At 39.9% G+C, this 26,403-nt stretch overlaps 3 protein-coding genes across 3 annotated transcripts; all 3 read right to left on the bottom strand.

Moving 5' to 3' along the window:
• Window positions 1–2,120: 2,120 nt before the first annotated feature.
• LOC128491698 (olfactory receptor 5V1-like) lies at window positions 2,121–3,065 on the bottom strand. The gene has a single exon (XM_053464010.1). It carries the CDS (start codon window positions 3,063–3,065, stop codon window positions 2,121–2,123), a length of 945 nt encoding a protein of 314 aa, XP_053319985.1.
• Window positions 3,066–13,987: 10,922 nt separating this feature from the next.
• Window positions 13,988–15,119, bottom strand: LOC128491697 (olfactory receptor 5L2-like). The gene is made up of 2 exons (XM_053464009.1): window positions 14,198–15,119; window positions 13,988–14,043 (listed from the first exon to the last, which is right to left on the bottom strand). Exons 1-2 carry the CDS (start codon window positions 15,117–15,119, stop codon window positions 13,988–13,990), a joined length of 978 nt encoding a protein of 325 aa, XP_053319984.1.
• A 3,661-nt stretch (window positions 15,120–18,780) lies between these two features.
• Window positions 18,781–21,502, bottom strand: LOC128491696 (olfactory receptor 5V1-like). Its single transcript, XM_053464008.1, has 2 exons — window positions 20,581–21,502; window positions 18,781–18,797 (listed from the first exon to the last, which is right to left on the bottom strand). Exons 1-2 carry the CDS (start codon window positions 21,500–21,502, stop codon window positions 18,781–18,783), a joined length of 939 nt encoding a protein of 312 aa, XP_053319983.1.
• Between the last annotated feature and the right edge of the window lie 4,901 nt (window positions 21,503–26,403).

Below are 26,403 nucleotides of genomic sequence, written 5' to 3'. Positions count from 1 at the left end.
ATGTGTGGATTGGTATATATGTGTGGATTGGTATATGTGTGTGGATTGGTATATATGTGTGGATTGGTATATATGTGTGGATTGGTGTATATACGTGTGGATTGGTGTATATATGTGTGGTTTGGTATATATGTGTGGTTTGGTATATATGTGTGGATTGGTATATGTGTGTGGATTGGTATATATGTGTGGATTGGTATATATGTGTGTGGATTGGTGTATATATGTGTGGATTGGTGTATATATGTGTGGATTGGTGTATATATGTGTGGTTTGGTATATATGTGTGGTTTGGTATATATGTGTGGTTTGGTATATGTGTGTGGATTGGTGTATGTGTGTGGATTGGTGTATATGTGTAGATTGGTATATATGTGTGGATTGGTGTGGATTGGTGTATACGTGTGGATTGGTATACGTGTGGATTGGTATATATGTGTGGATTGGTATATATGTGTGGATTAGTATATGTGTGGATTGGTATACGTGTGGATTGGTATACGTGTGGATTGGTATATATGTGTGGATTGGTATATATGTGTGGATTAGTATATGTGAGGATTGATATCTATGTGTGGATTGGTATATATATGTGTGGATTAGTATATATGTATGGATTGGTGTATATGTGTGGATTGGTATACGTGTGGATTGGTATACGTGTGGATTGGTAAATGTGGATTGGTATACGTGTGGATTGGTAAGTGTGTGAGAGTGATGGGTGTTATGCTGTACCATTTCCAATTTATTTTTCATGATCTAATTATGCTCTAAAAGTACATCATAACTCCCATCACTCTATACTGTTCCATACAGTGGCAGAGCTGGGAGGCAGAGGCCTTGCACCCTCACCACAGGACTCCTGAAAGGTAAGTGAACTTCAAAGAGGGAGAGGGCAGATAGTTAGGAGGGGGTAGTTGCGGCGGGCTTAAGGGACTCTGCGTTAATGTGGCCATATAGGATCAGTCAGTCCAGTCCTGACTGGACCTATTTTAAGGTGTGGGCCTGGAGCTGCAGCTCCATCAGCCCCTAAGTCAATCCTGCCCTGCCACAGGCGCGGTCGCAGTTGCTGCTTGCTCCGGCAACAAGGTAAGTAGGGTGAGGGAGGGGGTGCAGTGAGAAGGGGCAGAGGGGGGTTAGATAGTGAGAAAGGGGGAGAGGGGATAGATAGAGGCGGTACATATTCAGAAGTGGGGAAGGGGGTTACATAGTGAAAAGGGGGAACATAGTGAGAAGGGGCAGATAAGATGAAGAGAGGGGGTAGTGAGAATGCGTATGAGAATGAATGAATGAATGCGTGGATGAATTGTGTGAATGCGTATGACAATTAATGAATTCATGTGAGGATGAATTGCTTGAATGATTTGTGAGACTGCATTAATGAATGTGTTAATGATTTGTGTGAATGATTAAATGCAAAGATGGTACAGGTGGGCTTTAACAATAAATAAATAAATAAATAAATATGGGCTGCTCAGGCTTAAATGCCCGGGCCTATTTTTTGTCCCAGCCCGGGCCTGGTGATACCCCATATGGTTTGTCGGGTTTTTGGGAACTAAAAGGCCACATTTGGTACGTGTGCATTTTTCTAGTTGGAAATTAGATGTGTGGCCATCCTTCCCCCTGTGTTAATTGGGACATTGTTGAACCCGGCCAATTCAATTTACCCCATCAAATCAAAATTTTGTTAAAAGTAGACATCCCATGGATTTAAATCTCCACACTAAAATCTCACCATATTGTAAAATATAACAGAATGAGGTATATGTAGTGTAAATATAATCTAGCGGGGGATGAGTGTGAGGTATATGTAGTGTAAATATAATCTAGCGGGGGATGGGTGTGAGGTATATGTAGTGTAAGTCTATTCTAGCGGGGGATGGGTGTGAGGTATACACAGTGTAATATATAATAGTAGGGGATGGGTGTGAGGTATATGTAGTGTAATATATTACAGCGGGGGATGGGTCTGAGGTATACGCAGTGTAATATATTCTAGCGGGGAATGGGTGTGAGGTATACGCAGTGTAATATATTATAGCGGGGGATGGGTGTGAGGTATTCGCAGTGTAATGTATTATTTTGGGAGTTTTCTACTACAGATACTGTATACATTATATTCATTTTATTTCGTGAAAGATACATTTCATTAGTGCCCGTGTGATCTCTTTATTTCTTAGACTGTATATTAAGGGGTTAAGCAGTGGGGTCACAATAGTGTAACAGACAGAAATCATTTTTTGTAACCCTGAGTATTGTCCTTCAGATGGGACCAGATAATTAAACACTATGGTCCCATAATACATACAGACCACGGTCAGGTGGGAGCTGCAGGTGGAGAAGGCTTTTTGTCTACCAGCCGAGGCAGAGATCCGGAGGATGGCGGCAATGATGTTCGCATACGTCACAGAGATAAATATTAATGGTAGAAATAATATTGGGACAGAGTTGATCACACTTACAGTTTCTATAGCTGATGTTTCTGAACAGGAAAGACTAAGAAGTGGAGGAAGGTCACAATAAAAATGGTTAATTCTATTTGACCCACAAAATGTCATCTTCTGCAAAATAACAATATGTGGTAAGGAAATAATTGTTCCACAAACCCAACATGAAGATGTAAGAAGAATACGAAGTTTAAAAACCATGATGGAGGAATAACGCAATGGGTTACAGATGGCCAAATATCGATCGTAGGACATCACGGTGAGGAGCAAACACTCATTAACAGTGGAAACTGAGAAAAAGTAGAATTGGGTGAAGCAGCCAGCTTGGGATATAGAACTTCCTTCTCTCAATATAATCTGCAGCATTTCAGGTTGAATGGTTGTGGAGAGAAGGATGTCGTTGAGAGACAGGTGGCTGAGGAAGAAGTACATCGGAGCGTTGATGTGGCGACATGCGAGGACCAGTGATATGATTGTGAAATTAGCAGATAATGTTATAAGATAAATAATTAGAAAGAAAAGAAACGGTAAGAATTTAGTGTTGTGAATATTCTTAAATCCAAGAATCCAGAAATCCTGAATTATTGTTCTGTTCTTAAGATCCTGCAGGTGATGCATGATAAAATAATTCTCTGACTGTGTTTCAGAACTAGAAAACTAGAAAAGAAGCCATAGAAGTGTGACTATTATTATTATTATTATTATTACATTTTATTTATTAAAGCACGCTAGTGAATCAGAGTTTGGATTGAACACCCACTGCATTAGAGTATTGAGAGGTTAGTTGATTATGTCAAATTTTGAACATTTTAACATTTTTTTCATGTCACAGTGAAAACAGAGAAAAAAATGTACCATCTATGCCCTCCCTTACGAAAAAATTACTGCAGTTTTTCTGAAGTAATACTGCAGTTCTTTGGACATGAAAAAACTGCAATACTGCACATTTACTGCAGTTTTACTGCATTTGTACTTCACTGTACTGCAGTTTTACTGCAGTTATTTTTGTACGGAAGTACAAATGCAATAAAGCTGCAGCATATTGAATTACAACTGTAGGTTTGCAATATAAAAAAAAGTGCAGTAAATGTGTAGTAAAACTGCAGTACAGTGAAGTACAAATGCAGTAAAACTGCAGTAAAAGTGCAGTATTGCAGTTTTTTCATGTCCAAAAAACTGCAGTATTACTTCAGAAAAACTGCAGTAATTTTTTGTAAGGGCTGTGTAAAATGTTAGCATCAAACTGTGCATTCTAACCATGGAAGATGTAAGAAGAAAAGTTCAATAACTCTTACCATGTCCATAACGTTCTCTCAATGTTCTTGCAATATTTGTCTAGGTTGATAACAATCTGCCTTTTATATCTTTTTTTTCTACTAGGAGCCTCAGGAATCCTCAAGAGATCTCCGACCAAAACAAACAAATGATTCCAAATACACTAGGCCGCTAATTATCCTCAAGACAAAAAGTCTTTAATGTATTTTGGATTTCTAAAAAAAAAAATCAGCTAGTGACACCGGTCAATGGTTTCATCCAGACGTGTTAATAAAAAGCTATGTTTGTATTATTGATTTGTATATTTTTAATATTGCATTCATAGTACTTTGAGCTATGATGGCATACTATATATTGTATGTAATAAAAATAATAATAATAATAATAAATAATAAAAAATAAAAATACTTATTTCACTCTTTTAATTAACGATGCATTCTGGCCTAGGCAAACTCATTAGCAGGCCCATTGCAGTGGTCGGCAAAAGAAAGTACAGCAGTTGAAACACACATCATGCTTACTTTTTCATTATTGGAAGATGTCCATCAGTGCCATCGGCTCAGCAGTGGTAGAAAACATTTGGACTCTGGTAAACACATCTACTGTCCAGAGAAGTTTGGTCAGAATTGATTTTCATGGAAGACTTGAGGAGTGGCTCGACTACTCATCACAACACAGAAATGAAGTTGGAGGAAAATGGCAGCAGGTTCTCTGGACAGATGAGTCAGAATTTGAAATATTTGGCTGTAGCAGAAGGCAGTTTGTTTGCTGAAGTGTTTGCAGGCAACAGTGTGGCATGGTGGTGGTTTCTTGCAAGTTTGGGGCTACATTTCAGCAAATGGAGTTAGGGATTTAGTCAGTCTCCTCAATGTTGAGAAGTACAGGCAGATAGTTATCCATCATACAATACCATAATGATTGGCCCCAAATTCATTCTAGGAAGCGATGGAATGGCTCCCACAGATCCCCGATCTCAACATCACCGAGTATGTCTTGAATTACATGAATCCTACCTGCCAAGTTGCTTAAAATGCTGTGTGCAAGTGCTCCTCGAAGAATTGATGCTGTTTTGAAGGACGAAGGGGGAGTCGCACAAAATATTAATTTAATTTAGAGTTTTCTTCTGTTTACTAACTTTGCATTTTGTTAAATGATAAAAATAAACTATTAACATGTCTATTTTGTAAAAATCATTCTCACTCTACGGCTTTTTTTGCACAGTACTATATACTAGGAGAAGTGACACAGCCTTAGGACCATAGTGGAGTTTTCTTTTTATCCTTCAACTGCTTTCACCTTAGGTTGAGCCCTTGGTTTCATGCAACCATGATGATCCACCTGATCCACCAGCTGGATAATGGTAGACTAGCCAGCTGAGCCAAAAGGTCAGATAAGGAGAAATCAAATGCCAAGATCAAGATGCCAGAAATTATATGACCAAACATGTTTCTCACCCATGCTGAAAAAAGAAACAGAGGGAAAAAAAAGGTTAGTGAATTAACAAAAAAAACAATCACTAAAATAATACAATAAATAATAATTTAAAAAAAATAAAATAAAGTGAGCTAAGTGATGTCATTGTGACATCACTGGCACTAATAACATTTTCAAGAGGTCCCTAAGATGACCTGTAACCATTTAAAAAAAAAAATATATATATATAAAAAATACAACAAAATACAAAAAAAAGAAAAAAAAAATATATAAAAAAGAAAATAATAATAAAAAAAAGAAAAAAAAACTAACATCCCATTGCCCTAATACAACATCTACCCAGTATAAGCCTCCTGCCCCCGTTCACAACCCCCAAACCCGTTAAGCCATAAGCAGAAAAATTCTACGAGTAATGTACACCTTATAGTATGCTCCCTGGTGCTGGGAAAGTATGGAAAATCTATATAAATTAGGTATTTCTGAAATCAGGACACCTGAATTGATAAAATTGGAGCGGATTTTCCATCACTTTACCTCATTTTGTGAGGATTCAGAGGGAACATTTTTAAAAAATTAGGGTTTTTACTAAATTTCTCATCCTAAATTTTCAGCTAATCATCCAACAATGGTATCCAAAGAAAGCTCTATCTCTCCTTGAAAAAACAATATATAGTTTCCATGGGTACACTATTCACAGGAAACGAGAATCATCGCTGAACCGACATACCCCAAAAATGGCAAAATTGCTCCGGGACTTGAGGTACCAAGAACCTCTGGGATTGAAGGGGTTAATATCTGATAATATGGTTGTGATACCATTGTCTGTATATGCATATTGATTGTACGCTTTTCTAGTAATGTGGCTAATTCACTCACCCCTCCTACTAGAAACTGTGCTTCTTAATCAATTACAGGTAAAAACTTTCCTAAATTAATTCAGAAGCTTTATATTTTTTGTGTATTTTCTTCTCACAAAAAATATATTTTTTATATTATTATTATTATTTATTATTATTATCAGAGCCGGCCTTAGGTGTTCTGGCGCCCTGTGCAGACTACTACTCTGCACTCACTACCCCCCCTCTGCCCCTTCAAACTACCCCCCCTCTGCCCCTTCAAACTACCCCCCTGCCCCTTCAAACTACCCCCCCGCCCCTTCAAACTACCCCCCCCTTCTCCTTATCCTAACTTACCTCGAGGAGTCCTGCGGTGGGAGCGGGAGGCATCACGTCTTCTCGCTCTGCCGCGGTGCCGGCATTTCATGTTGAGCGCCAGAATAGTCCGGCGCTCAACATGAAATGCCGGCACCGCAACGGAGTCACGGAGAGTAAGGGGCGTCGAGCGGTTGCTGAGAACTTTATGAGCAACCGCTCGGCGCCCCTGCCCGGGACTTAGATTAAAGCATCGGTGTTTTTTTTTGTTTTTTTAAAACTTTATTTAAATGAATGATGTTAAATAAAGTTTAAAAAAAAAAACAGCAAAAAAAAAACCCCATGTTTTAATATAAGTCCCTGCTGCCATAGCGCCCTGTGCGCACACATCGCACACCCCTAAGGCCGACCCTGATTATTATTTATTCCCATGTCAAACTGCCCTGTGTTCTGTAACAATGGCCAGGGAAAAAGATAAAGTTCGACGGAATGGTAATTTTTACCGATAGTTAAAAATAGTTAAAAAATGAAGAATTTTCATTTGCAAAATAAAGATTTTTCATTTTGTCTCTTAACCCCTTCGTGACAAAGGCTGATTTTATTTTTGCTCGTGTTTAGCTGTACTTTTCTTCTTTCGCGTTTACTGAACCCACACAAGTTATATATTGTTTTTTTCAGGACACGAAGGGCTTTCTTTAGATGACATTGTTTTGATTGTATCATATTACTTACTATAAAAAAAGTATAAAATATGGTGAAAAATTTAGAAAAAATGACTTTTTCTAACTTTTACTCATCTATAAAAGCTAATGCAAAAACCTGCTAAATAGATTCTACAATTCGACCTGAGTTTAGAAATACCGTATTTGCTCGATTATAAGACGAGGTTTTTTCCAGAGCAAATGCTCTGAAAAATACCCATTGTCTTATAATCGGGGTCGTCTTATAATCAGACCTCAAATAGGTCTTAGTATGCGACTAAGATCCAGATCCCCCGCAGCGATGCATCTGAGTCCCCGGTGCTTAGTCCGGGCAGTGTGTAGAGCTCTACACGATGCCCGGACTAAGCACCGGGGACTCAGATGCAGGGGACCTGGATCCGCCTGTGTTATGCCTGTGTTCGCTTGAGCGAAGTTGTGTACGCGAATCCTGTAGAGCTCTACACGCTGCCCGGACTAAGCACCGGGGACTCAGAAGCACCGGTAAGTTTGGAGGAGGGAGTGTTAAATGGGGGGCATAAGGCATTTCTGGAGGCAGAGTGCTCTGTGAAATGCATTTTAACCCCCTTAATGCCACTCTGCCTCCAGAAATGCCTTTTAACCCTCTATACGCCACTCTGCCTCCTGAAATGCCTTATACCTCCCTATATGCCACTCTGCCCCATAATATGCCTTTTAACCCCCTAAATGCCAGAGTGGCATATAGGGGTATAAGGCAATTCTGGAGGCAGAGTGGCACATAGGGGGGTCAAAAGGCATATCACGGGGCACAGTGGCATATAGAGGGTTGAAAGGCGTATCATGGGGCACAGTGGCATTTAGAGGGTTAAAAGGCATATCATGGGGCACAGTGGCATATAGGGGGTATAAGGCATTTCTGGGGCAGAGTGGCAAGCCTGGGGGCAGATGTGCATAACGGGGGGGGGGGCAGGTTGTAAATAAAAGGAAATAAAACCAAATATTTTTCTCAATCATAGCTTTTATAAAAAAAAATAGTTCACATAGTTTACATGAAGTAACATTAACTGGTAAAACTTTTTTTGACCTATAGGGTCGTCTTATATTCAGGTTTTTTCTTTTTTCCTAAATTAATATTCAGATTTTGGGGGGTCGTCTTATAAAATACGGTACCCAATGTTTTTATGTTTTTTCTGCACATTATGGGGCAATAAGTACAGGTAGCGTTTTGCTATTTCAAAACCATTTTTTCCAAATCTGGTCATTCTTCCCCCCATGTGCCATTTTGGGTATCTTTGAAGCCGGCCAATGCAATTTATCCCATCAAATCAAACATTTTTTAAAAGTAGACACCCCATGGGCATTTAACATGCCAGTATTTTAACTCTTTCCATGCAAATTGTTTTAAGCTAAAGCACAAATTTAAGGACTTTTTTTTGCCTTTTTTTTTTTACAGTATTTTGGAACTTGAAGGTTCTCCCGATGTTGACATCAGTGGGAAATTATTTTTACATTTTACTATTTTTTTAAACTGTTTTTTAATAATTATTATTATTAGACTTGGGAACCAGGGGGCTCTTCGTCTTCGTCTTCGTGCTCATCTTCGTCAAAAAAAAAATCTTCGTATTCCGCGAATATGTTTTTTTCTTCGTTTTTTCCGGTTAAGGGGTTAATGCGTACCGCAGCAGCTCTGGCACCAGTAGTTTAAATGTGCGTATCAGCAACTCCATTGGTCGCCAGCAGGGGGCCTCCTGCTGGCGACCAATGAGCACACTACCATATATATAGCTAATATATTCTCGGGCAGAATATTATGCTACTCAGTGTAAAACCAAAGAGGGCAGCATTCTGTCCGAAGATATATTAGCCATATGTGGCAGTGTGTTCATTTTCATTTATTAATTATTTAAATAAAATATATTCCCATGATCCGCTGGTCTCCCCGCTGCAACAGTTAAATGTCCGCACTCGCGAACATTAATTCTGTCAAACTTGCAAACTCATTTATTTTTGGTTTTTTTTAGTATTAAACCATTACACGAAAGGATCATGGGAATATATTTGAATAAATGCAAATGAGCACACTGCCACATATGGCTAATATATGTTCGGACAGAATGCTGCCCTCTATTGGTTTTACATTAAGTAGCATTGTTCCATATGCTTGAAATCCAGTTATTTATTATGCTACTCAATGTAAAACCAACAGAGGGCAGCATTCTGTCCGAAGATATATTAGCCATATGTGGCAGTGTGCTCATTTGCATTTATTCAAATATATTCCCATGATCCTTTCGTGTAATAGTTTAATACAAAAAAACAAAATAAATGGAAAAAAAGAGTTTGCAAGTTCGACAGAATTAATGTCCACGAGTGCGGACATTTAACTGTTGCAGCGGGGAGACCAGCGGATCATGGGAATATATTTTATTTAAATAATTAATAAATGAAAATGAACACACTGCCACATATGGCTAATATATCTTCGGACAGAATGCTGCCCTCTGTTGGTTATGCATTGAGTAGCATAATAACTTATTAAGCTACTCAATGTATCGTACCAATAGAGGGCAGTATTATAATACGTTATTATGCTAAGTTAAATGTCCGTACCAGCGACTTTGTTGGTCGCTGGCATGGACATTTAACAGTTGCAGCAGGGTCCCAGGTTTTTGTTTTTCTTTTCTGCATAGCAACTAGTGATAAGGGGCCGTGCAAGTGAGCCTAGGAAGACCCTGCAGGTGACCAATAGGCTCACTCCCACTACCCTGTAACCCCTGACGATGAATCTGTGGATTTCCGCTTCAGTTAGCTCCCGCGATGCCGTGAAGATAAGGTAGGCTGGATGGGGAAGGGACCGGGGAGATTAGTAGACGAAGGCGAAGATTCTTCGTGTGAGTCTTTGTCTTCACCTACGTTTTACCAGCACTGTCTTCTCTTCACTGTGTCTTCGGAACGAACACGAAAACGCACTCTTCGTGTTCGTTTTCATGTGGCCGTACTGGTGTATATGTTTTATTGTTACAATATTTTCAGTGTAGGTTCCGATCACAAACTTGCTGTAGCCATGAAAAATTTTAATTGCCTGATATTTAGGCTTTACATTTTACATTTCCTGTGAATTTAAATCTCCACTCTAAAATCTCACCATATTGTAAGATATAATAGAATGAGGTATATGTAGTGTAAATATAATCTAGCGGGGTATGGGTGTGAGGTATATGTAGTGTAAGTATATTCTAGCGGGGAATGGGTGTGAGGTATACGCAGTGTAATATATTATAGTGGGGGATGGGTGTGAGGTATACATAGTGTAATATATTCTAGTGGGGAATAGATGTGAGGTATACAAAGTGTAATATATTATAGAGGGGAGTAAGTGTGAGGTATGCGCAGTGTAATATATTATAGCGGTGGATGGGTGTGAAGTATACACAGTGTAATATATTCTAGTGAGGGATGGGTCTGAGGTATATGCAGTTTAATATATTCTAGCGGGGAATAGATGTGAGGTATACGCAGTGTAATATATTATAGAGTGGAGTAAGTGTGAGGTATATGCAGTGTAATATATTATAGGGGGGAGTAAGTATGAGGTATACGCAGTGTAATATATTCTAGTGAGGGATGGGTCTGAGGTATATGCAGTTTAATATATTCTAGCGGGGAATAGATGTGAGGTATACGCAGTGTAATATATTATAGAGTGGAGTAAGTGTGAGGTATATGCAGTGTAATATATTATAGGGGGGAGTAAGTATGAGGTATACGCAGTGTAATATATTCTAGCGGGGGATGGGTGTGAGGTATACACAGTGTAATATATTATAGAGGGATGAGTGTGAGGGATACACTGTGATATATTATAGCGGGGTGAGTGTGAGGTATACGCAGTGTAATATATTTTAGCGGGGTGAGTGTGAGGTATACGCAGTGTAATATATTTTAGCGGGGATGGGTGTGAGGTATACGCAGTGTAAGATATTTTAGCGGGGATGGGTGTGAGGTATACGCAGTGTAATATATTATAGCGGGGGGGTGGGTGTGAGGTATACGCAGTGTAATATATTATAGCGGGGGATGGGTGTGTGGTAAATGTTACTGGTTTCAAACATGGCGGAACGAGAGGCAGCAACTGTAGAATAATGAGAAGCGGGAGCAGTTTGCAGTCAGTGTCATTCTAGCTGTTTGGCTTTATTTTTTTATTATTCTAGCCACTTTTGCATTTTAGGCAAGCATAAGATTTTCCATAACATTTTTTAGCGTTAATAACATATTTTCTCTAGGTTCACAGATCAGTGCTGTCAGTGTGCATATTCACAATTTCAGATGCTCAGTCTGTACACTCAGTTCAATTTACTTCAGTCGATTCACAACTCACACTACTGTGTCTGACTGCTGAAAACAAAATACAAAACAGGTTTTTCCTTTAGACCTGGAATGTTTTCCACTGGACCACTTCAATAAACGTATCCAAATAACAAGTGTCCTGCGTTTCATTTACCATCATATATACACCAATTCCACACAGGGGCGTAACTAGACGCCTCAGGGCCCGGGTGCGAGAATATGTTAAGGGCCCCACCCCCTCACCCCCCACCCCCCCAAAAAAAACATGATTTTTACCCAACAATTTTTTTTCAACAAATTCAATTTACATATTGAATCATATCTATAAAAAATCAAAGAAAAAGGGGCGCATGTACAAAGGGCATAATCCAGGGGTGTCCAAGTTTTTTCTGCAGTGGGCCACTTCATCAGAATTGTATACATGCGCGGGCCGCACTCATTTTTCACTGTGACAAAAAATATGGCCTTTAATAAAATATGCAGATTAAAATAAAGTAAAATGACACAAAACCTTTACTCTTCCTCTCACTGATTTCTGGGCCTAGAAAGTTTTGCGACTACAAATTCAGGATTCCCTAGATTTATTCTAGGGATGAACTAAAATGAAAATTCTGGACCAAAACATTCAGGGTTCACTTAGCCAAAACCGAAAATGACCCCCACCTTTAAAAATAATAATAAAAACTCACATGTTTAATAAAAGTAGGTAACACACAATTGGACAAAATTAGCAATATGACTTGGCATGATAGGAGTGTGATTGCTAACAGCAATCACACTCCTATCATACCCAGGCAACCAGTAAATGCTGGTACCTAGGCATGATGGGACTGTGCTCACTGTGATTGCTGTTAGCAATCACACTCCTATCATGCCAAGTCAGCCAGTACATGCTGGTACAGGGTGGCTGTAAGTGATGTGTAGACCCCATACTGCTGGCAGCATCACTACACAAGGGGGGCAGCTAGCTAGGTTTCAGCATGTACTGGCTGACTTGGCATGATAGGAGTGTGATTGCTAACAGTAGTCACAGTCCCATCATGCCTAGGTTCCAGCACTTACACATCCATCCAGTAAATGCTGGAACCTAGGCATGATGGGACTGTGATTGCTGTTAGCAATCACACTCCTATCATGCCAAGTCAGCCAATACACGCTGGTACAGGGTGGCTGCAAGTGATGTGCAGACCCCATACTGCTGGCAGCATCAATACACAAGGGGGACAGCTAGCCAGGTTTCAGCATGTACTGGCTGACTTGGCATGATAGGAGTTTGATTGCTAACAGCAATCACAGTCCCATCATGCCTAGGTTCCAGCACTTACACATCCATCCAGTAAATGCTGGAACCTAGGCATTATGGGACTGTGATTGCTGTTAGCAATCACACTCCTATCATGCCAAGTCAGCCAGTACATGCTGGTACAGGGTGGCTGTAAGTGCAGACCCCATACTGCTGGCAGCATCACTACACAAGGGGGGCAGCTGGCCAGGTTTCAGCATGTACTGGCTGACTTGGCATGATAGGAGTGTGATTGCTAACAGCAATCACAGTCCCATCATGCCTAGGTTCCAGCACTTACACATCCATGCTATCACACACACACACACTCATTTATTCATATAATCATTCATTCACAGATTCATTCCCTCAATCACACACACTCATTCAAACACCCTCCCCACCCCCTTACCTGTACTGCAGCTCCTCGATGCCGCTCACAGACTTCAGCAGGGGGCGCGGCCTCCCTCTGCCTTCTCTGCTAAAGCACAGAGGAAGTAGGATGTCACGTGAACTCCGCTTCCTCTGTGCAGTCCACAAGACCCTCCCACAAGTAAGTAGCAGGGCTTGAGGTGGCTGCCGATCTTACGCGGGCCGCACCTCGAGGTCTCGCGGGCCGCATTTGGCCCGCGGGCCGCATGTTGGACGCCCCTGCCTTATTTAAAAAAAAAAAAAAAAAACGGAAAAAAGATTTTGGGCGGCCCCTTGGCTTGGGCCCCCCTGCCGCCGGGGCCCGGTCGCAGTCGCACCCCTGCGACCCTGGTAGTTCCGCCACTGATTCCACATACTCGTTAGAGGCTATGGCAATGGCCGTATTTGTGGGCGGAGTCTGGGGAACTACTTAACCCCTACCACTCACCCTCAGGTGCGATGCGTTGAGTCGGGGGTCACACTGTTCCCCCACCCTCTCCATTTCTTAATTCTCACTACTTGGGTATGCCCTCTTTTTGGCGTACCGTCCATCTTGTAGGTAGGCGTTTCGTCAGTCTCACTATTTTCGTTCCTCACACTAACGTCCCAGACTCCGTACACAAATTAGACTTAAATACTCTTTCCGGATTGCAGAACAGATTTAAACTAATCTGCATTACTGTTTCTTTACCTCTTTTATGTTGCATCTGTTAGTTTGAGCCTATATTTTTAACGATACGATTTATTTTTAAGCTTTGAGAACTTGTACACCTTGCATTGCTCAATACTTGCTTTTAACTGAACATACACCACTGATGAGCCATTATGAATCCCTTACATATCAGTTTTAGTTAAAATGCTATTATTTAAACAGTTTTTCATACCTGGAGAATAATGAGAAGCAGGGACAGTTTGCAGTCACTTTTGGCCAGAATGTCACTTACCCCCTCATTACAGCATTCAGCGCCACCTACAGGCGGCTTCATCAATCCTCACATAGTACTCCATGAACTGTACTAATAAACCAATAAAAACGAGAGGTATATGTTTTCTAACAATTTTTATAGTACTCTTTCCAGTCCATCACATACGCAGTGAAATATATTATTTCGTGAGTTTACTACTACAGATACTGTATACATTATATTCATTTTATTTCGTGAAAGATACATTTTATTAGTGCCCGTGTAATCTCTTTATTTCTTAGGCTGTATATTAAGGGGTTTAACAGCGGGGTCACAATAGTATAACAGACAGAAATCATTTTTTGTAACCCTGAGTATTGTCCTTCAGATGGAACCAGATAATTAAACACCAACGTCCAAAAATACACACAGACCACGGTCAGGTGGGAGCTGCAGGTGGAGAAGGCTTTTTGTCTACCTGCTGAGGCAGAGATCCGGAGGATGGCGGCAATGATGTTCACATACGTCACAGAGATGAAAATTAATGGTAGCAATACTATTGGCAGAGAGTTGATCGTAGTTACAGCTTCAATAGCCGATGTGTCTGAGCAAGAAAGACTAAGAAGTGGAAGCAGGTCACAATAAAAATGGTTAATTCTATTTGACCCACAAAATGTAATCTTCTGCAAAAGGACAATATGTGGTAAGGAAATAATTGTTCCACACACCCAACATGAAGATGTAAGAAGAATACGAAGTTTAAGGTCCATGATGGAGCAATAACGCAATGGGTTACAGATGGCCAAATATCGGTCATAGGACATCACGGTGAGGAGGAAACACTCATTAACAGTGGAAACTGAGAAAAAGTAGAATTGGGTGAAGCAGCCAGCTTGGGATATATAAATTCCTTCTCTCAATATAATCTGCAGCATTTCAGGTTCAATGGTTGTGGAGAGAAGGATGTCGTTGAGAGACAGGTGGCTGAGGAAGAAGTACATCGGAGCGTTGATGTGGCGACATGCGATGACCAGTGAAATGATTGTGAAATTAGCAGATAATGTTACAAGATAAATTATTAGAAACAAAAGAAAAGGTAAGAGTTTAACGTTGTGAATATTCTCAAATCCAATAATCCAGAAATCCTGGATTATTGTTCTGTTTTTAAGATCCTGCAGGTGATGCATGATAAGATAACTCTCTGAATTTGTTTCAGAACTAGAAAAGAAGCCATAGAAGTGTGACTATTATATTATTATTATTATTACTATCATTTATTTATTAACCCCTTAACAACAAAGCACATATATGTACAGGCTTGCAGTGCAACGTGATAACGACAAAGCCCATACATGTACGGGCTGCCGTTAAATAGCTGCATCGCCGCGATCGGCGGCTTTGCAGTATCCACAGAAGCCTCACAAGTGAGACTGACTGTGGATCCGGGGAGGAAAGCCCTCCCCGGAAGAAAAATAGCAGCCACCGCACCGATCATCAAAGATATCGAAGCATGTAGTAACACAACCCCCCTACCCCAATAGCTTTGTGATTGCTCCGAAGAGCAACCACAAGTGCCATCATGTACATGACGTTGCCGTCATTCACACGATGGCATCAACAATAGATATGAGTTCACGGAGGGTCTATCGAGACCCTCTTGAGAACTCTCGAGCTCCATCTGCAGGTTGAATGCAGGTACTGCATCCAACCATGCAAGGTCAATGGAGCCCAGCTCACTAATCAGAGTGATTAGTATAAAAAAAAAATAATAATAATGTTCAAAAATGTTCAAAAAAAAATGTAAAAAAGATATGGTAACATGTAAAAATCCCCACTGTCACCAAAAAAAAAAAAAAAGTTTTTAATGAGCAAGTCCTACAATTCTTTATCTTGACAAAAATTCCCGCATGGAAAGAGTTAAAAGATGTCGCAAATATGGGACATGGGGGCAGTAGGATCAGATGTCTAAATGGCATAAAAATACACACAAAGGCAGCATTTTACCTCCCAAATAACCCTTCAAACCCATGCATGGGGGGTATCACTGCGCTCAGGAGATGTTACTGAACACATATTGGGGTGTTGTGTGACAGTGACATATACCAGGAGCGATAAATTTATACCTGAAGTACAACGTGTGTGTGAAAAAAAAAAAAATTACTACCATAAAGTTTGACAAAGGCTGGTGGTAAAATCAGTGCATGGAAAGGGTTAAAATACCAGCATTTCGAATACCTTTGGGTGTCTAGTTTTCAAAGATATTTGGTTTGAGGGGGTAAATTGTATTGGCCGGCTTCAAAGATACCCGAAATAGGATATGGGGCAGAATGAGCAGCTTTGGGGAAAAAATGGTTTTGAAATAGCAAAACGCTACTGGTACTTATTAACCCCATAACGTGCAGAAAAAAGCAAAAAAGGACAAATAGTAGAATCTATTTAGCAGGTTTTTTCATTCGTTTTTGCAGATGACTAAAAGTTTTTTGTTTAAAAAGTGTGAAAAATTAATTTTTTTAACAAAAAATCACCACATTTTAACATTTTTAAAAAAAGTAAATTAGATGATATGATAAAAATAATGTTATCTTAAGAAAGCCCTGCCTGTCCTGAAAAAAACAAACAATATATAATATGTGTGGGAGCACGGAATGAGAAAGAAGAAAATCACAGCTGAACAGCAACACTGAAAAATGTTAAAAGAGCCGTTGTCCCGCAATATACTACGAGTAAGAAACAGCATTCTAACCATGGAAGATGCAAGAAGAAAAGTTAAATAACTCTTACCATGTCCATAACGTTCTCTCAATCTTCTTGCAATATTTTTCTAGGTTGATAACAATCTGCCTTTTATATCTTTTTTTCTTTCTACTACGAGCCTCAGGAATCCTCAAGAGATCTCCGACCAAAACAAACAAATGATTCCAAATAAGGCCGCTAATTATACTCAAGACAAAAAGTCTTTAATGTATTTTGGATTTCTAAAAAAAAAAATCAGCTAGTGACACCGGTCAATGGTTTCAACCAGACGTGTTAATAAAAAGCTATATACTAAAATAGTCCTTCTGTCTCATTTCCCCCTCAACCTCCTAATACCCAGTAAACTTTTACGGAACTGGTCCTCAAGTACATATATACCAGTTTGCTTGTTTGTATTATTGATTTGTATATTTTTAATATTGCATTCATAGTACGTTGAGCTATGATGGCATACTATATGTTGTATGTAATAATAATAAAAATAATAATAATAAAAGTAAAAATAGCAGCCATATGATTTTTTTGTCTTAAATCATGTGAAAGGAGAACCATTATTTCACTCTTTTAATTAACGATGCATTCTGGCCTAGGCAAACTCATAAGCAGGCCCAAGGGGTGGCAATGTAGATGCAGTGGTCGGGCAGAAGAAACTTAGTGCAGCAGTTGAAACACACATCATGCTTACTTTTTCATAAAAAAAAAAATATATATATATATATATATAAAAAAGATAATAATAAAAAAAGAAGAAACAACCTTACATCCCATTGCCCTAACACAACATCTACCCAGTATAAGCCTCCTGCCCCCGTTCACAACCCCCAAACCCGTTAAGCCATAAGCATAAAAATTCTACGAATAATGTACACCTTATAGTATGCTCCCTGGTGCTGGGAAAGTATGGAAAATCTATATAAATTAGGTATTTCTGAAATCAGGACACCTGAATTGATAAAGTTGGAGGTGATTTTCCATCACTTTACCTAATTTTGTGAGGATTCAGAGGGAAAATGTAAAGAAAATTGGTGGGTTTTTTCTAATTTTCGCTAGTTTTTACTAAATTTCTCATTCTAAATTTTCAGCTAATCATCTAACTAAGGCAAGGGGTTAAATGGGAGGTTGCTGGCTCCTCATCAGTCTGGTTGCAGCTTGCTGTCCAGGGGTTAATGGGGAGGAGGTTTAATTGCACCTCCCCCAACACATTAATAAGGTTTTGGTAGCAGTATAAACTGCTTTGTGTGCCCACTATGTAGGAGATGAGAGTCGGTTCTCACCCTATTGAGAGTGTGCCTTGACGTGGCGGTGAGCTTAATTATGCTTTGGCCAATTCATATAACCAAAACCTCTCATTTATTTTTTCTTTCCCCAATCATCTAACTATGGTATCAAAAGAAAGCTCTATCTCTCCTTGAAAAAAACAATATATAGTTTACATGGGTACACTATTCATAGGAAAGGGGAATAATTGCTGAACGGACATGGGATTGAAGGGGTTAATATCTGATAATATGTTTGTGATACCATTGTCTGTATATGCATATTGGATGTACGCTTTTCTAGTAATGTGGCTAATTCACTCACCCCTCCTACTAGAAACTGTGCTTCTTAATCAATTACAGGTAAAAACTTTCCTAAATTAAGGCAGAAACTTTATATTTTTTTGTGTATTTTCTTCTAAAAAAAGTATATTTTTTATATTCTTGCCCTGTGTTCTGTAACAATGGCCAGGGAAAGGGATAAAGTTTGAGGGATTCGTGATTTTTACCGATGAGTGCCATGGATTGGTGAAAGCATTGCCCACTGTTCACTTGTGTTTCAAAAAATTATGCTAGTTTGCATTAAAAAAATAATTACAAAATGAAGAATTTTCTTTTTCAAAATAAAGATTTTTCATTTTGTCTCTTAACCCCTTCGTGACAACGGCTGACTTTATTTTTTGTACCCTTTGTGACAATGGCTGTTATAACATTTCTGCGGGGCTCGTGTTTAGCTGTCATTTTCTTCTTTCCTGTTTTCTGAACCCACACAAGTTATATATTGTTTTTTTCAGGACAAGAAGGGCTTTCTTTAGATGGCATTGTTTTGATTATATGATTATATCATATTATTTACTATTAAAAAAAAGTATAAAATATGGTGAAAATTTTTGAAAAATGTTTCTAACTTTTACTCATCTATAAAAGCTAATGCAAAAACCTGCTAAATAGATTCTACAATTAGTCCTGAGTTTAGAAATACCCAATGTTTTATGTTTTTTTCTGCACGTTATGGGGCAATAAATACAAGTAGCGTTTTGCTATTTCAAAACCATTTTTTCCAAATCTGGTCATTCTGCCCCATGTGCCATTTCGGGTATCTTTGAAGCCGGCCAATGCAATTTACCCCCTCAAATCATATATGTTTGAAAACTAGACACCCCAGGGTATTTCAAATGCTAGTATTTTAACTCTTTCCATGCATTAATTCTACCACCGGTCTTTGTCAAACTTTGTGGTAGTCATTTTTTTGTTTATTTTTTCACACACATTGTACTTCAGGTATAAATTAAAAGGTCCTGGTATATGCCACTGTCATAAAACACACCAATGTGTGTTCAGCAACATCTCCCGAGTACAGTGATACCCGCGCCTGGCTGTTTTGGGGCAAAAGGGCCACATTTGGAGCATGCACATTTTTCAATGTTGAACTTTGGCATTTGGTGATCCACTGCCCATGCCCTATTTGGTACATCTTTGAGCCGGGCCAATGCAGTGTGCCCAATAAAACCATATATTTTTGAAAACGAGACACCCCAGGGTATTTCAAATGCTGGTATTTTAACTCTTTGCAATTTTTCAAAGTTTGCAGTAGTATTTTTTTGTGTGTATTTTTCTCTACACACATACTTTATGTATGAATTTACAGCTCCTGGTATATGTCGCTGTCACACGACACCCGCTCTTTTAAAGCGGGCGTCCACGCCATACTGATCACGGTATTGCTGGTGCTGACTGTGGTGTTGCTGAATACCTCGAGGCATTACAGCAACACTGTTTGGGTGCAGAAAGCGAATGTAGATCGCTTTCTGAATCCATTAGAAGTCATGACGGTCTGGACACGTCAATTGTCTTTAACCCTTCGTTTTCGGGTGACGTGCCTCCAGTTGTCATTAAGGGGTTAAATAGACAATGGGATACATTTGTGAACCCCTCACAATAAGAGTTAAATGCATTTAACTCTTATTGTGGGTGTGAGGTATATGTAGTGTAAATATAATCTAGATGGATGTGAGGTATACGCAGTGTAATATATTATAGAGGGGAGTAAGCGTGAGGTATACGCACAGGGCCGGCCCGACAATGGAGCCGAGTGGGGCAACTGCTCCAGGCGGCACTTTTGAAGGGGCGGCACTTTGCTGCCCTAAGCCCTTTTTTTTTTTAAAGCGGAAGAGAGAGAGAGGCGCCGAGTGGTTTTCACTTACCAAGTTGTTAGTACACGCTCGGCACCCCTCTCTCTCTCCTCTGCGAGCTCTCTAGCTCGGTCTCGGTGCCAGCTTGTAATGCTGAGCGCCGGAAGATGACGTCATTTCCGGCGCTCAGCATTACAAGCCGGCACCGAGACCGGGCAGGGAGACTCGCCGCAGGACTGCTGAAAGGTAAGTAAAATGGGGGGAGAGGAAGGGTAGATAATGGGGGGGTGGCATTTTAAACTTCTCCCCAGGCAGCATTTTGTCTTGGGCTGGCCCTGTATACGCAGTGTAATATATTCTAGCGGAGGATGGGTGTGAGGTATTCGCAGTGTAATATATTATAGCGGGGGATGGGTGTGAGGTATTCGCAGTGTAATATATTATTGTAGGAGTTTTCTACTACAGATACTGTATACATTATATTCATTTTATTTCGTGAAAGATACATTTTATTAGTGCCCGTGTAATCTCTTTATTTCTTAGACTGTATATTAAGGGGTTTAACAGCGGGGTCACAATAGTGTAACAGACAGAAATCATTTTTTGTAACCCTGAGTATTGTCCTTCAGACGGAACCAGATAATTAAACACCAACGTCCCATAATACATACAGACCACGGTCAGGTGGGAGCTGCAGGTGGAGAAGGCTTTTCGTCTACCAGCCGAGGCAGAGATCCGGAGGATGGCGGCAATGATGTTCGCATACGTCACAGAGATAAAAAATAATGGTAGAAATAATATAGGGACAGAGTTGATCGTAGTTACAGTTTCAATAGCCGATGTGTCTGAACAGGAAAGTCTGAGAAGTGGAAGCAGGTCACAATAAAAATGGTTAATTCTTTTTGGCCCACAAAATGTCATCTTCTGCAAAAGAACAATATGTGGTAAGGAAATAATTATTCCACAAACCCAACATGAAGATGTAAGAAGAATACGAAGTTTAAAGTCCATGATGGAGGAATAACGCAATGGGTTACAGATGGCCAAATATCGGTCATAGGACATCACGGTGAGGAGGAAACACTCATTAACAGTGGAAACTAAGAAAAAGTAGAATTGGGTGAAGCAGCCAGCTCGGGTTATAGAAGTTCCTTCTCTCAATATAATCCGGAGCATTTCAGGTTGAATGGTTGTGGAGATAAGGATGTCGTTGAGAGACAGGTGGCTGAGGAAGAAGTACATCGGAGCGTTGATGTGGCGACACAAGACGACCAGTAATATGATTGTGAAATTAGCAGATAATGTTATAATATAAATAATTAGAAAGAAAAGAAACGGTAAGAATTTAGTGTTGTGAATATTCTTAAATCCAAGAATCCAGAAATCCTGGATTATTGTTCTGTTCTTAAGATCCTCCAGGTGATGCATGATAAAATAATTCTCTGAATGTGTTTCAGAACTAGAAAAGAAGCCATAGAAGTGTGACTATTATTATTATTATTATTATTATTATTATTATTACCTTTTATTTATTAAAGGACGCTAGTGAATCAGAGTTTGGATTGAACCCCAACTGCATTAGAGTATTGAGAGGTTAGTTAATTATGTCAAATTTTGAACATTTTTTTTCATGTCACAGTGAAAACAGAGAAAAAAATGTACCATCTATGCCCTGTGTAAAATGTTAGCATCAAACTGTGCATTCTAACCATGGAAGATGTAAGAAGAAAAGTTCAATAACTCTTACCATGTCTTTAACGTTCTCTCAATGTTCTTGTAATATTTCACTAGGTTGATAACAATCTGCCTTTTATAGATTTTTTTTTTTTCTACTAGGAGCCTCAGGAATCCTCAAGAGATCTCCGACCAAAACAAACAAATGATTCCAAATAAACTAGGCCGCTAATTATCCTCAAGACAAAAAGTCTTTAATGTATTTTGGATTTCTAAAAAAAAAAATCAGCTAGTGACACCGGTCAATGGTTTCAACCAGACGTGTTAATAAAAAGCTATATAGTAAAATAGTCCTTCTGTCTCATTTCCCCCTTAACCCCCTAATACCCAGTAAACTTATACGAAACTGGTCCTCAAGTACATATATACCAGTTTGCAGGGGAGGGCTGGCAGCCTAAGGCCTGGGGGGGGGGCAAGTCATGTGGCCCATTGTGCCACCGAATTAGCCCACCATACATGCCCATCTTTTCCTGATTTTCTAACACATATTGATGTAATAAAGCAAGACAAATATGATTCAAATGTGGTTTAACATAATTACATTTAATAGCAACAAAGGATGGTAAAAAAAAAAAAGCAAAACCCAATGTCCCCCTGATGCTCAGCCAGTTAAATGTCCCCCGTGATACTGGCTGAGGATTATGGGAAGTATAGTGCACAGCAGCAGGGAAATTGTAAAGGCTAATATGAGTATCCCACAAGGATCATACCTTAAAGTAGGCCGATACACTCTCAAATATTAATTCACTGGAAGGGCTGACACTGGGAGGGGCTGATTGGGGACAGAGGTGATACAAGAGCTGAATGGGGACAGCAATGACATGGGGGGCTGAATGGGGACATAGCTGACACTGGGGAGCCTAATGGGGATTGAGGTGACACCAGGGGGAGGTCTGATTAGCGACAGAGGTGACACTGGGGAGCTGAATGGGGGCAGCAACGACACGGGGGGCTAAAAGGGGAAAGAGGTGACATTGGGAGGGGCTGATTGGGGACAGAGGTGACACTGGGGAGCGGAATGGGGAAAGCAGTGACATTGGGGGCTGAAAGGGGACAGAGGTGACACTGGGAGGGGCTGATTGGGGATAGAGGTGACACTGGGAGGGGCTGATTGGGGACAGCAATGACATGGGGGGCTGAAAGGGGACAGAGGCTACACTGGGAGGGGCTGGTTGGAGACAGAGGTGACACTGGGAGGGTCTGATTGGGGACAGAGATGACACTGGGAGGGTCTAATTGGGGACAGAGGTGACACTGGGAGGAGCTGATTGGGGACAGAGGTGACACTGGGGAGCTGAACTTGTGAACACATACAGACACAGAGATTTCTTTTTTTGTTTAATTTAAAAAAGTATTATGTTGTTTGTTCCCCACAGGCACACTTACATACACACATTTTTTTTTTTTTTTTTAACGAATACAAAAAAATATTATACAGTCTGTAGAAAAATAAATGAGTTTACTGACCTTCTACTTCTTCCACTTTGGGCCTTTTTCATCCTGACCCCCGTCCTCTGGTAGTGTTTTCTATGCTAGAAACAAAAACTGTCTGCGCTTCTTACCCTAATAAAGTTGGCAACAAATATATAAACATAATATAAATGAGAGGTTTTGGTTATATGAATTGGCCAAAGCATAATTAAGCTCACCCGCCACATCAAGGCACACTCTCAATAGGGTGAGAACCTACTCTCACCTCCTACATAGTGGGCACACAAAGCAGTTTATACGGCTACCAAAACCTTATTAATGTGTTGGGGGAGGTGCAATTAAACCTCCTCCCTATTAACCCCTGGACAGCAAGCTGCAACCAGACTGATGAGGAGCCAACAACCTCAAATATGTGCAAACAGGGAAAAGAAAAAATGTCGGTGCGCTAAGCTAGTCTCAGGCTCAAATAATACAAATGTGTAATACGAGGCCTACCAAACAGGTGTAAGCATGCTGCAAGAAACAGTGTATTGGCTGTACAATGTATACAAGAAACAAAAACTGTGTTTTCTATGCTAACAGGAAGTCACTGACCCGACATCCGGTGCTCCAGCAGTCTGAGTGCGAGAGGGCGGAGCTTTCACCCCTCACGCTGCTCCCATCACTAGGCGGCCATCGCACAAGGCCGCTGCGTGTTGATGCGGCCAGCGCTACTTTAATACTGGTCCGGCTTGCCATATTATTTTTTTTTTAAAAAAAGTATTAAAGTAGCGCCAGCCGGCCCTGCCAGTTTTCTTGTTTGTATCATTGAGTTGTATATTTTGAGATATGATGACATAAACCGTATTTGCTCGATTATAATAATGACCCTGATTATAAGATGACCATCCCCAAAATGTGAATATTAATTTAGGAAAAAAGCCTGAATATAAGACTACCCTGTAGGAAAAAAGTTTTGCTAGTAAATATTAATTAATGTAAACTATTAAATATTTAATAAAAGCTATGATTGAGAAAAATATTTTTTTTGTTTTTATTTCCTTTTATTTGCCCACCTCCCCCCCAGTTATGCACATCTGCCCCAGATATGCCTTTTAACCCCCTATATGCCACTCTGTCTCCAGAAATGCCTTTTAACCCCCTATATGCCACTCTGCCTCCAGAAATGCCTTATACCCCCCTAAATGCCACTTTGGCCTATGATGTGTCTTTTAACCCCCTATATGCCACTCTGCCTCCAGAAATGCCTTATACTCTGGCATATAGGCGGTTAAAAGGCATATTATGGGGCAGAGTGGCATATAGGGGGTATAAGGCATATCTGGAGGCAGAGTGGCATAAAGGGGGTTAAAGGGCATTTCTGGAGGCAGAGTGGCATAAAGGGGGCATATACTGCTTTGATGGGTTCTGACAGTAGATGAACTTAAATTGCCTGTTATTAAAATATTAAAATGTATGCATTAGTCTTAACATGTTTAATTTACTTGTGGATTTAAAGTTTAGGCTCTAGAATCACTTCCGGGAATGATCTTCTGAAAGAAAATGTAGAAGGTGACCAAATTTAGGGAATTTAATAATATTACCCATTTGAACGGGTTTCCCATTAATTCTAGGTGACAGATGCTGATTTAATAAAATGGCAACCACAAGCCATCTACAGACTAAACTAAAACTTAACAAAACTTAAATTCAACAGACTTAAGTATTCAAATTGTAAATAAATTAGGCTAGAACTACAATTTATAGTTCATTTTCTCTCCACTTTTTTGTCTTGGTAATTTTGCACGCTTTACTATTTTTTTTTTTTTAATTAAAAATATAAAGTAATAAATGTATCTATTATAACGTATTTGCTCGATTATAAGACGACCCTGATTATAAGACGACACCCCAAAATCTGAATATTAATTTAGGGAGAAAAAAATAATTCATGTAAACTTTTTTTTTTTTTTTTTTTATTTCCTTTTATTTACCAACCTGCCCACAGTTATGCTCATCTGCCGCCAGTTATGCACATCTGCCCCAGGCATGCCTTATACCCTCCTATATGCCACTCTGCCCCATGTTATGCCTTTTAACCCCCTATATGCCACTATGGCATATAGGGGGTTAAAAGGCATATCATGGGACAGAGTGGCATATAGGGGGACACTTACATACCCACCCAGACACTAATATACCCACCCAGACACTAATATACCCACCCAGACACTTACCTACCCATTGAGACACTTACACTTACCTACCCACCCAGACACTTACCTACCTGCCCAGACACTTACCTACCTGCCCAGACACTAATATACCCACTCAGGCACTTCACTCACCGCGATGCCTCAGCAGGCGCTTGCTGCAGCTCCCACGGGATTTCAGCATGACGCTGTGTGACCCCGCTAGGCCCCGCCTCCTCCAAAAAATTGAAGAGGTCTACCGGATCTGCTTTGAGACGGCACAGAGCCGCCGGGTCCCGGTCCTGCTTCTGGAGCAATCTCCCCAACCAGCTCTGCTTCCCCGCAGTGGGCGGGCTATCCTGGGAGCAGGAAGGTACACGCGTATGCAACCTCGGCTGCTGCCGGTGATAGACGGCGGCAGCAGCTGAGGTTACCATACAGGAGGATCCAGGTCCCCTGCAGCGATGCGGGGGATCTAGATCTTAGTCTAATAGTCAGACCTCATTTGAGGTCTGATTAGAAGACGACCCCGATTACAAGACGAGGGGTATTTTTCAGGGCATTTGCTCTGAAAAAAACCTCGTCTTATAATCGAGCAAATACGGTATATCAATTTTCCCTTAAACTACAGAAGGATCTATAATATCAAAACCGGTGATTGGTTTTATCAAAGTTAATATATTTTATGTAAAATAAGTAAACTAAAATAGGTTACCTATATCTTAAAAAAATCAACCTGTTCTAATATCCAAGATTCCAACATGTTCTATTCTTCTCTATTTAAAGTCTCCTTATATATGTTATAATATAATAAAAAAAAGTGCCGTCATTGTCATTGCACAACATCATTTTATATATCTTCCACATTTTTAGTTTTCAGCTTACATAATTTTTAACTTACATATTTTTTTACTTTTAAAAAAAAAAAATGATTAAATTTACATATTTAATGATTCATTTAACATATTTATTTCATGATGTTGTCGGGGCATT

Source organism: Spea bombifrons, chromosome 4 (assembly GCF_027358695.1).
Source record: "Spea bombifrons isolate aSpeBom1 chromosome 4, aSpeBom1.2.pri, whole genome shotgun sequence".
NCBI lineage: Eukaryota > Metazoa > Chordata > Amphibia > Anura > Pelobatidae > Spea > Spea bombifrons.
The sequence above is the reverse complement of the archived record's forward strand: the minus strand, read 5'-3'. Positions and strand labels throughout refer to the sequence as shown.